Raw genomic sequence first — 11,745 nt, 5'->3', positions numbered from 1 at the left:
GATGATCAGGGGCTTCTTCCCAATGGGATCTAAAGGTAGGTTGAGAAAGAATGAGGTGTATTTGTATGTACTAATCACTAAATCTCTAAAACATAGTACTTAAAAAAAAAAAAAAAGGTAGAAAACAGGACTTAATTGTTAAGAACCCATTTATATTACAAACAAAAAAGATGTGCAGATATTCTTTTGAAGAGGTATAAAAACTTCTGGGAGAATGTAGAAAGAGCAATGTGTGATGATACTCGATATGTGGAGCCTAGACCAGTAAGAGATATAGAAATGTGGGGCAGGATTCCACTTTCAAGAAATCATGAAAGGATGAGCTTCTGCAGTGCAGCCAATGTTGGGCATTAACACCTGTGAATCCTAAGCCATCAGTGTTATACACAACTTTTTCACTTTACAGAAAAGTGAAGCGATATGCTTTATCCCAGAATAATTACATAGGAAGGAAATAAACTCCCAACCATTTCCCCAAAGCCCAAGCTAGTGGCCATCAAAACACATGGGGGACACAGCGTTCACACCCTCCAGTTTAAATCCCACAGGACAAGCTGAATGGAGTAGCTCAAGTGGCTGGGATGGGACCACCGGGGCCAGGGAAGTTGGGCACAGCTAGAAATGGACTCTGCATGTGTCAAGACTGCTATTCTTCAAGGCAAGTGTCCTGCTCTGGATTTTTGCTCACCTGCATGAGGAACCTATGATTTGGGTGGCTGTTCCCCCGGCCCCCTCCTCCCCCAGCTACCTCACCACCTGTGGTGGCACCTGCAGCTGCAGCGCTGCCAATGGCCTGTAGCGTGGAACGGCCACTGCCTGTTCTTCGAATGGTGCTGCTACCGCCATCTGAGTTCTGGTTTTCAATCTTGTGCTCTACCCGGGACAGCTCCTGGATCACCTCCTGGTAGCGCTCCATGAACATCAGTTCCCCCGAGCTGGGCGAGGACTTCAGGTTGAACATGAACACCACCTGTCACAGGAGGAGGAGGACTGGGCGTTGTGCTGGGTCTGCTGAGTTAGGGAATTAGAGACATGAGATCTTGCCTAGCATTAGACTATGGCCCTGAGACATCTGCTTTGGAGGCTTGTGAGATCACCTAATGTTAGAAGAATAGATCAAACATAGAAATAACTCATAAAAGTCAGCAAGAAAGCCACCACGGCCCCAAAAGAAAATAGGCAAAAGATGTAAATAGTTTCCAAGAAAAAATGCATATGACTAATTACGTATGACTAATATAGAGATGAAAAATGTTTTCCCTTACTAGTAATCCAGGGAATTTAAGTAACATTAATACCACTTTGCATCTATCACAATGACAAAGTAAAAATAAACCCTCATGGAGTGGTGGTAGGATGAACTGCCACAATTTTTTTTGAAAGACAATCTACAAAGCTTTAAAAATGTTTTTATTTTTTGACTTAGTAATGTTTATGAGAAACTTTCTTAAGGAAATAATTCAAAAGACTTAATGCCCAAGATAATCTACAAGGTTGAAAAGAATCTAATGTTGAGTAGCAGGGGAATGGTCAAATGTACCTACTCGATCAGACTACTGTGAGGTCACTAAAACCAATTACAAAGCAAATGCAAAAAAAGGCACTAAATAAGGTTTTAGATTCAAAATAATTCTGGCTATATAGAAGTCATTCATAACTTGGAAAAATATTGGCAAAATATACTTAACCTTTAATATTGGCTGTTCTGGACAATAGGGTTAATACTTGTTAATATTTTTTGGTATTTTCTTGTAATACTCATGACTTATTCTATAACCAGGTTAAGAAAATAGGGATTTTTATTTAAAAAAAAAAAGAAAAGAAAAAATCTTAAAAAAAAAAAAAAAGGGGGGGTGCCTGGGTGGCTCAGTCATTAAGGCTGCCTTCGGCTCAGGTCATGATCTCAGGGTCCTGGGATCGAGCCCCGCATCGGGCTCCCTGCTCAGCGGGAAGCCTGCCTCTCCCTCTCCCATGCCCCCTGCTTGTGTTCCCTCTCTCTCTGTCTCTCTCTGTTAAATAAATAAATAAAATCTTTAAAAAAGAAAAAAAAAAGAAAGAAAAAAAAGAAAAGAAGATCAAGGTCCCAGGAAAAGAAGAGGAGGTGAGGATTTTAGGAATAAAGCCTTGGAGTGGGGGGAGGGTGGACTCAGCTGAATTCCTCTCTGGATTTGGGTGTAAAAAGGTTGCCAAGGGTCCTGTTCTCCCACAGAGGGTCAGAATCATCATTATCATTTAAGTTTGGGATCCAAAATGATCAGAGGAAGTTGGACAAAGATTCTTCCACCACCCAGATTTCTCCTCAATTTATTCCTGAACAACTGAACTCAAATGAAAGAAAAATTCTGACCTATGTGTTAAGGGATCAGCACAAGTGTGATAAAAATACCAAGAGAGTTTTAAAAACTAGAAGAGTAGGTTTTTATGCCATTAAATTTAAGCAATTTTTAGTAGAGGATTCCTGCATTTCTCATAGCTTGTACATATCCTCTTAACATTCCCATGAGGTAGGACAAGCAGGTACTACATTTCACTGCAATTTTCAAGTGAGGATATGGAATTTCAGAGAGGGTAAGAGTCTTTCTGACTTCTATTTCTTGTGCTTTTTCCTATATAACATGATGAACATTCTAGTTTGGTAGTCCCCTATACTTCTTGTATAATGAATTAGCATTCTAGTTATTATTAAAAATTGTTTGCATCATGATTTTTAACTATATAAAAACACATATGTGTTCACAGAAGGAGTACAAGGAAAGACACAAAAATATTTCACTGTTTTGCAATGGTGGAACTGTGGCTAAATATTTTATCTTGTTAAAACACTGTTTCTGTTAAGAAATTATTCAATAGCTTAAATCTCCAGAATGAATCTTGAAATTCACAATGCTGAGGAATGGGCCTTGAACATGGAAATTTCCCCGTTGCTCCTGCTGGATGTGGCCCCTCGGGTGCTCCTGAGGCTCTGGCTGCACATGCACCTAGCTTTACCTGAGGCCCAGCAGGGCCCAGACAGCTACAGGCTGCCTTAGTATTCTTTACTAGGACAAGGCATGGCCTGGTGGCTAACACCTGCCACACAGGTGCTCTCCTTACCTGGTGGGCTTCTGCAAAGTTCCCCCGGAGGATGCAGGATGCCAGCAGTGACTCAGGTGGGGAGAACATCATGGGGATGAGTGAACTTTGAGATTGGGGCTGCAACCGGACATCCAGCTCATTCCTTCCAGATGTAGCATTCAGACTTCCCTCTGTGGGGGCCAAGGAAGCAATAGAAATTGAGGAAAAACTATACTGCTGGCACCTCCCACCAAACTCTTATCTTCAAGGTCCTCCTCTAAAAGTTCTATAAGGGGGGCTTAATTTTTCCTCAATTGAAGGGCAAACCTATGCTACTATCTTTGAATACAAGACTTAAGCGACATTTTTGGGTTATTCACCTGTTTCTCTCTGCTGATGGGTAACTCCATGATGGTGAGACAACCCTTCCCCCTTTCCCTGCTGAAATCTGTTTGGCCATCTGCAGAACCAACCTTTTTTTTTTTTTTTTCCAAATTGAGATATAACTGACATATAACATTTAGTATTAGTTTTAGCTGAACAACATAATGATTTATGTTTATATAATGAAATGATCATCCCAATATGTTTAGTTAACATCCATCATTCATTATACCTAGTTACAAATTTTTTTTCTTATGATAGAATTTTTAAGATATACTCTCTTAGCTACTTTCAAATATACAATATTGTACTGTTAACTATAGTCACCAGACTGTGTATTATAGCCCCAGGACTTATTTATAACTGGAAGCTTGTATCTCTTAGAACCAAACTTCTTGAACACAGGCATAAACTGTTCAGTCCGGGATTTTATCCTATGGTGTAGGGCAACTCTATATAAGGGCAAAGCTGCTTGTAGTTGACAACTGGTTGGGACCCCCATACCTGAAGTACTCGTGCTCAGCTCACTACTTGTACTTTCCAGGGATGGATTGGAACTTCTGGCCCGGCCATCTAAAGGAATTAGGAAGAAGAGAGAGAATCAACCCTCAACTCCAGATAGGGTGGAAAGTAAGAAGTCAGCTTGAAGCCAAGGGTATTAAGAGCGAAAGGGTAATGGGTAACTATTACTGCTGCCACTCCTTCTACAGCAAACACGTTTCTATAGACCAAAGGTGAAGGGTGGGCTTAAAATGGCCCCCACGCTCATATGAGTAGTAGCGGTTTCCAACCTGTGGGTCTCAGAGCCCCAGCTTTCAAGTTACTTGTAGGGGTCAGCCACCCCCATCTGCTTACTAAGCACTGTCAATATTCTGAAAAATTAAAAATAAAATATGAGCAGAAAGTGGTAGGGTGCAAAGAGGGCCACAAAATTTTCTGACATAGAAAAAGGTGTCCTCATACTTGAAAAGGCAGGGAACCAAGTATAAGACCCAGTCTGGCAAAGACCATGGTATTTAAAGCCCTGGAGGAAAAGCTTTCTGCTTTCTGAAGTGCTAGGGGGGTGGGCGTAGGGGGTATTGGTGGTGCTGGAGGTGTAGCGGTAGGGGCAGGGGGAGAGGGAGAGAGAGAATCTTAAGCAGGCTCCAGGCCCAGCACAGAGTATGACTTGGGGCTCGATCTCAGGACCCTGAGATCATGACCTGAGCTGAAATCAAAAGTCAGATCTTAACTGACTGAGCCACCCAGGCATCCCGGTCCACCTCTTTTTTAAGGCAATTTGGTAATACCCATATTTTATATCCATATATCTTCGACCTTGCTATTCTACTGCTAGGGACTTAGTCTATAGCTATATTCACACAGACATGTATGTATATATGTATGTATGTATATCCAGACATATGTACAAGGTTGTTTACTATAGCATTGTTTATAATAGTAAAAAACATAAACAATTTAAATGTCCACAAAAGGGTATATATAACAATGGAAATGTTAAGGAGCCTTTAAATTATAAGAGAAAAAAAAGTAAGTTCTCAATATATAGTATGATACATCTGTATATATAAAAGATTATAAGTGAAAAAACAAAATCACAGTTCTCAATATATACAGTTCTAAATATAGTATGATGCATCCGGATATATAAAATGCGACATATGCTTATATTGCATGAGAATTTCTGGAAGGAAACTATTAGCAAGGCTACCTTGGGGGAGTGGGATTAGGATAATCTTAGATCCCCTGTGTGTGTTTGTTCGTTTGGACCATGTGTTTTATTTTAAAGAATACTAGACAAGTGGCAGCATACCACTTGCCTGATGCATCGGAATAAGGACTGGGGAGAACTCTTCAGATTACCTGGCCGGCTCCTTCTTGGACGACGCCCCCGGCGGAGACTTGGATGCCCTGTGGCAATGGGCTGGTATCTTCGGGAAGGCTGCTCCTCTGAAACAGCAAACTATGGGTCATATGGGAGTGTTCAATTTTGATTTGACCCACCTGTTGGGATAATAGGTAGGGGAAGATCTGGACTGGCTCCGAGACAGGTTTCTGACACCGGTTGCTATGGTGATAATGCCCTGAGCTAAGGTGTGACTCCCACATAACTCCTCGCTCTCTCCCACATTCCTGGGATTTTTTTCCCTTCCTCACTTTTGGGACCCACCAGCTCTGTCTCCTCTCACCTGAGCCCTGGTTGCTTGTTACCACCTTGTATCTCCACTGGGCCTCAGAGAGAACCTTGGAAAACCGGTGCAGGCGGCTCTGCGATCCATCTCTGCTTCCCGAGCAGCTCTGGCCTTCTAGCAGCTTTGGCTTCTCAGGGGGATTGTGGCTGCTGAGTCTATCCAGCTGCTCCTGGAGAAGGCTGAGGAAGGCCCCTATTGCAAATTCATCAGCCAGAAACCCACTGATACCACTAGTAAAGTGCTTTAGGTCCAAAAAGCTGTGCCCATGGGGCCCTGGGGAACTGTCTTTTGGCTCTGTCTTCAGACAGCTTGGGATTGTATAAGCAAGGCTCCTGGGGACTCCCTGGCAACCCCGTTCTGACTTCCTCTCAGGTTGTGCTATGTGCTGAGGGCTCTCAGAGGGTGACCTCAAACCCAACAGGCCCTTCCCCTCAATGTCATCATCCTCAGCATAGTCCTCGGGCAAGTGAGGCTCTGGGTGAAGATCGGCAGAGGTGATGAGGAGCAATGAGAAGATGTTTTCTAGGAGTTCCAGGCATAAAGAGTCAGGAATACTGCACAGATACTGTTGACATCTGGCTAGGTATGTCGAGAAGAGATCTGAAGCACCTAAAGAAACATGTATAAGAGAAGAGGCCAGAGAAAGAGAAGAGAGAAAATGTAAACATTAGAAACACTACTTGCCAGACTCATTCTCACAACTTTCACTCATTTATTTTTTAATGACTAAGGAAGTGGTTATAGGCAGAAGAATAAGAGACTATTTAGCCATGTCTTCATGATTTGCAGAAAGATTTTGTTACCTCAATCAAGAGTATAGCTTACTGAACACTCATTATTTTGTTTCTGCTTTTAAGTATTATTCCTCAACATCATAGGGGAAGAGGAAAAAATATAAAACAAGATGAAATCTGAGAGGGAGACAAACCACGACAGACTCTTAATGATAGGAAACAAACTGAGGGTTGCTGGAGGGGAGGGTGCAGGGGAGAAGGGGTAACTGGGTGATGGACACTAAGGAGGGCACGTGATGTAATGAGCACTGGGTGTTACATAACACTGATGAATCACTCTGAAACCAATACATTATATGTTAATTAAATTTAAAACAAAGGAAAAAATTTTTAGAAAAACTTTAAAAAACAAAACAAAACAAAACAAATACTATTCCTTATCTCTGACAAGCACTTCATATTTCAGTTCCTGGAATGAAGGCAGCATGGAGACTCCTTATTCCTCAATTCTATTTTCATTCACTGTTACACTAAATGTGATTATGAGCTACCTAGATCTTTCAGAAATACTCACTGGTCAGAAATGACCATGCTCACAGGTGAAGGTCTATTCCAAAGCCACATGGGAGAGATAACTGACCCCTAGTCACAGAAGGCAAGTTAAGGAATTATAAATTATTAAGAAAAAAGAAAGGATAAAACACAAGGTTCTTCCATAATGTAGGCTGTGACCCATGACACTGACTCAGAGAGCTACATTAAAAAAATAAAATAGGGGGCGCCTGGGTGGCTCAGTTGGTTAAGCGACTGCCTTCGGCTCAGGTCATGATCCTGGAGTCCCGGGATCGAGTCCCACATCGGGCTCCCTGCTCGGCGGGGAGTCTGCTTCTCCCTCTGACCCTCCCCCATCTCGTGCTCTCTCTCTCTGTCTCATTCTTTCTCTCAAATAAATAAATAAAATCTTTAAAAAAAAAAAAAGAACAGAAAAATAATTGAGAGGGTGCTCTATTTGGAAGCATTAAGTATTGTTTCCTAAAACTTAGTTTATGTATCTCTTATACACACACACACACACACACACACACGTATGTATCACGCAAATTATATACCTAAGTGCAAACAGGAGTATGATGAGAAATGCTATTTTCACTGTGGGTTGTAGTTAAAAAAGAAGCATTTGGAAAACACCGCACTAAGTGATCAAACTCCATTAGAACTTAGGCAATGTCTTCTCCATGTCGTTCTGATTCATGGAGGCTGACAAATGGATGAAATTATTCCTGGGCGTAATAAAACCAAGGCCACCTCCCAATCCCATGAAGAACTCTCTGGGAGAGGCTGTTACCAGCTAATGTCAGGGATGGGGTGGCAGGGAGAAGTCTGTACCTGGGGAGGAGAGAGGATCATTTGCTGGCTCTGCAGCCAAGGCCGGGTCCTCTGAGGGACTGTCTCTGCATTCCTGGCACTGGGAGTGCTGGTGTGAGTTCACACAGAGGGCATAGATGGCATACTTCATGGCACAAAAGCTCTGGTAGAGCGTCAGGTTCTGACACTGGCTCAGGTGCTCAGGGACTGTGGCTTCAGCTGAATCTGAATTGTGGAGAAACGGGCAGAACTTCAGAGTCGGGGCTCTCCAGCAGGGGCTGCAAGTATGGCCGAGGCAAAGACACACTGCTCTTCAGGCTCCGACTTCTGCTTGCTGTCAGTTTGACCTGCGCCCTGGCTGCGCCCCAGCTTCCATTGAGCATCAACGTATAGCCCCTGTTTCCTTTTCCCACCCACCTCCATTCTACCTGGCTGTTCACTACGGCCCTCATGGCTATTTGTCAAGTCTTTCCCTCATATTTCTTAAAGTACCTGTTTTCCTTTTTTTAAAAAAAATTAGAATGTCAAGTTAATATTTAGTCTACCTAGTGCCACATTATCCAGGAGCTAGGCTTAAAATGCATTTAGACTGAATAATGAGAGCAAAGGCAACAAAAATTACAAACATTTAATATTTTTAAGAAAGCACTGAAGCAGACATCAAGGGAAAAAACACAAACTCAGTTGAAATTCCTTGTACTTGTTTAATAATTTCTCATTAGAATTTTTTTTGATAGTCAGGAGAGAGGAGGGCACCGTAATTTTTAAAGGGTCTCTAACATTTTAATCTGATCTTAATTCCTTCCATAGCAAAATATAGCCTGCTTAAGCCATCTATATGCCGCTTACAAGAGACTCATTTCAGACCTAAAGACATCTGCAGATTGAAAATGAAGAGATGGAAAAACATTTACCTTCCAAATAAAAGTGAAAAGAAAGCTGGGGTAGCAATATTTATATCAGACAAAACAGACTTTAAAACAAAGACTGTAACAAAAACAAAGAAAGGCATTACATAATGATATAGGGAACAATCCAACAAGAGAATAATTGTAAATATTTATGCACCTATCATGGGAGTGCCTAAATATATAAAGCAACTATTAATAGACATAAAGGAAGGAATCGACAATAATACAATAACAATAGGGGATTTAACACCTCACATCAGTGTATAGATCACTGGACACAAAATCAATAAGGAAACAGTGGCTCTGAATGACACATTGGAACAGATGGATCTAACAGATATATTCAGAACATTAATCCCAAAGCAGCAGAATACTCTTTTCAAGTGCACATGGAAAATTCTCCAGAATAAATCACATGTTAGGTCACCAAACAATTCTCAATAAATTCAAAAACACTGAAATTGTATCATGCACCTTTTCTGAACACAACTGTATGAAACTAGAAATCAATCACAAGGTAAAATCTGGAAAGAACACAAATACATGGAGGCTAAGTAACATGCTACTAAACAATGAATAGGTCAACCAAGAAATCAAAGAGGAAATAAAACATGGAGACAAATGAAAATGAAAACACAATAGTCCAAAATCTTTGGGATGCAGAAAAACCTGTTTTAAGAGAGATTACAGCAATACAGGCCTACCTCAAGAAACAGGAAATATCTCAAATAAACAACCTTATACTTATAGGAGTTAGAAAAAAAGAACAAAGCCCAAAGCCAGTAAAAGGAAGAAAATAATAAAGATTAAAGCAGAGATAATTGAAATAGAGACTAAAAAAACAATAGAACAGATCAATGAAACCAGGAGCTGGTGCTTTGAAAAGATCAACAAAATTGATAAAATTTTAGCCAGACTCATTAAAAAAAAAAGAGAGAGAGAGAGAGAGAGAAAGTATTCAAATAAATAAAACCAGAAATGAAAGAGAAGAAATAACTGACACCACAGAAATACAAAGAATTATGAGAGATTATGAAAAATTATATGCCAACAAATTGGAAAACCTAGAAGAAATGGATAAATTCCTAGAAACATACAATTTTCCAAAACTAAATCAGGAAGAAACAGAAAATTTGAACAGTCTCATTACTAGCAATAGAACTGAATCAATAATCATAAAACAGAAGTCCAGGACCAGAGGACTTCATAGGTGAATTCCACAAAACATTTAAAGAAGAGTTAATAATACCTATTCTTCTCAAACTATTCCAAAAAATCGAAAATGAAGAAAAGCTTCCAAGTTCATTCTATGAGGCCAGCATTACCCTTATACCAAAACCAGATAAAGATATCACAAAAAAGAAAATTATAGGCCAGTATCTCTGCTGAACATAGATGCAAAAATCCTCAAGAAAATAGCAAACTGAGGGGTGCCTGGGTGGCTCAGTTGGTTAAGCGTCTGCCTTTGGCTCAGGTCATGATCTCAGGGTCCTGAGATCGAGCCCCACATTGGGCTCTCTGCTCAGCAGGGAGTCCTGCTTCTGCCTCTCACTCTTTCTCTGTGCTCTCTCTCTCTCATATAAATAAATAAATAAAATCTCAAAAAAAAAAGCAAACCAAAAAAAACAATACATTAAAAAAATGTATTCACCATGATTAAGGGGGATTTATTCCAGGGATGCAACGGTGATTCAATACTCATAAATCAATCAACGTGATACATCACATTAACAAGAGAAAGGATAAAAACCATATTATCATCTCAACAGATGTAGAAAAAGCATTTGACAAAGTACAACATCCATTTATGATAAAAACTCAACAAAGTAAGTTTAGAGAGAGCATACCTCAACATAATAAAGTCCATATATGAAAAACCCACAGCTAACATCATACTTAATGGTGAAAAACTGAAAGCTTTTACTCTAAGATCAGGAACAAGACAAGGATGTCCACTCTTACCACTTTTATTCAACACAGTACTGGAAGTCCTAGCCACAGCAATCATACAATAAAAAAAAATAAAAGGTATCCAAGTTGGTAAAGAAAAAGTAAAACTTCCACTATTTGCAGATGATATGATACTATATATAGAAAACCATAGATTCCACCAAAAACCTACTAGAACTGATAAATGAATTCAATAAAGTTGCATGATATAAAATATACAGAAATCTGTTGCATTAAAAAAAAGGGACAACCTGCTCCAAAAAAAAAAAAAAAAAAAAGAAGCACTAAATGTAACAAAGCAAAAAAGAAGTAAAGAAATATTACCCATGATCCTACCAACTAAATACAATAATTGTTACATTCTGGTTTAATGTCTTTGACAGTTTGGCATATATATATGTGAGTATGTATTTAAGTTGAGTGTAATGACATTTTATATACTATTTAATTTTCCTATTTCTTAAGTATTTTTTACAGTATAAGCATTTGATTATATTTCTCCATGGACTAAATTTCTGATGGCTGCATATAGTTCTACTGAATGAATCCCTTCCCTAGGAATTCCTTTCGGGCAGGACACGCAGTAGTTAGGGCTGCTTTGCTACTATTACGTTGCAATAAACCCGTTTATGTATAGACTTCCTCGTGATTACTTCTTTTAGAAAGTAGCCTCAGCTTTACCAAGGTCAAGGTAATATGAAAAACAAGACCAATATTTTTCTATGCCCCTGGCCTCTGCACGGCATTACTGATCAGGGTCAGGACTTGCAAACACTTGTGTGACCTTGAGAGTGAGTGACTCCTTAAATTTCGTACCCCAGATGCCTCTCTTGTGTCACCTTAATCCCAGCCCTATTATTGCTCTTATTCTGTCTTTTCCAAGTCAAGTTCCACGTGTGTCCTGGGGGTCACCAGGGATTTGATTTAAAATACTTCTCTGGAAGCCTTTCGTACTTGTATGTAGAAAACAGGGAATTCTAGTTCCTTTAGGAGATCTGGTAAACAAATTCCCTACTTTTCCAGAAAAAAATATAAAATGTATGGGGAATAACATAAGAATTAAAAAAAAATATATATATAGAATGTAGTAACACTGGTTTTCCAGTTAGTAGTAGGTTCTTTTAATACATAAATCAAAACAGTACCTAGGTTGAG

At 39.8% G+C, this 11,745-nt stretch overlaps 1 protein-coding gene across 3 annotated transcripts in view; it reads right to left on the bottom strand.

Moving 5' to 3' along the window:
- The window catches only part of ZFYVE26 (zinc finger FYVE-type containing 26), a 69,933-nt gene that overhangs the window by 45,975 nt on the left and 12,213 nt on the right, over nucleotides 1–11,745 (bottom strand). For all 3 annotated transcript variants that reach the window (XM_034992967.1, XM_034992966.1, XM_034992965.1), the window contains exons 10-15: nucleotides 7,751–7,954; nucleotides 5,628–6,239; nucleotides 5,302–5,388; nucleotides 3,943–4,011; nucleotides 3,094–3,245; nucleotides 769–970 (exon numbers count right to left, since the gene is read on the bottom strand). In XM_034992967.1, coding sequence (XP_034848858.1) covers nucleotides 769–970; nucleotides 3,094–3,245; nucleotides 3,943–4,011; nucleotides 5,302–5,388; nucleotides 5,628–6,239; nucleotides 7,751–7,954 — 1,326 coding nt within the window. The remainder of the gene's footprint in view (nucleotides 1–768; nucleotides 971–3,093; nucleotides 3,246–3,942; nucleotides 4,012–5,301; nucleotides 5,389–5,627; nucleotides 6,240–7,750; nucleotides 7,955–11,745) is intronic.

The sequence above is a fragment of the Mirounga leonina genome, unplaced genomic scaffold (genome assembly GCF_011800145.1).
Source record: "Mirounga leonina isolate KUSES-001 unplaced genomic scaffold, KU_Mleo_1.0 Mir_82, whole genome shotgun sequence".
In the NCBI taxonomy this organism is placed as follows: domain Eukaryota; kingdom Metazoa; phylum Chordata; class Mammalia; order Carnivora; family Phocidae; genus Mirounga; species Mirounga leonina.
This window is presented reverse-complemented; position numbering and strand designations above follow the sequence as displayed.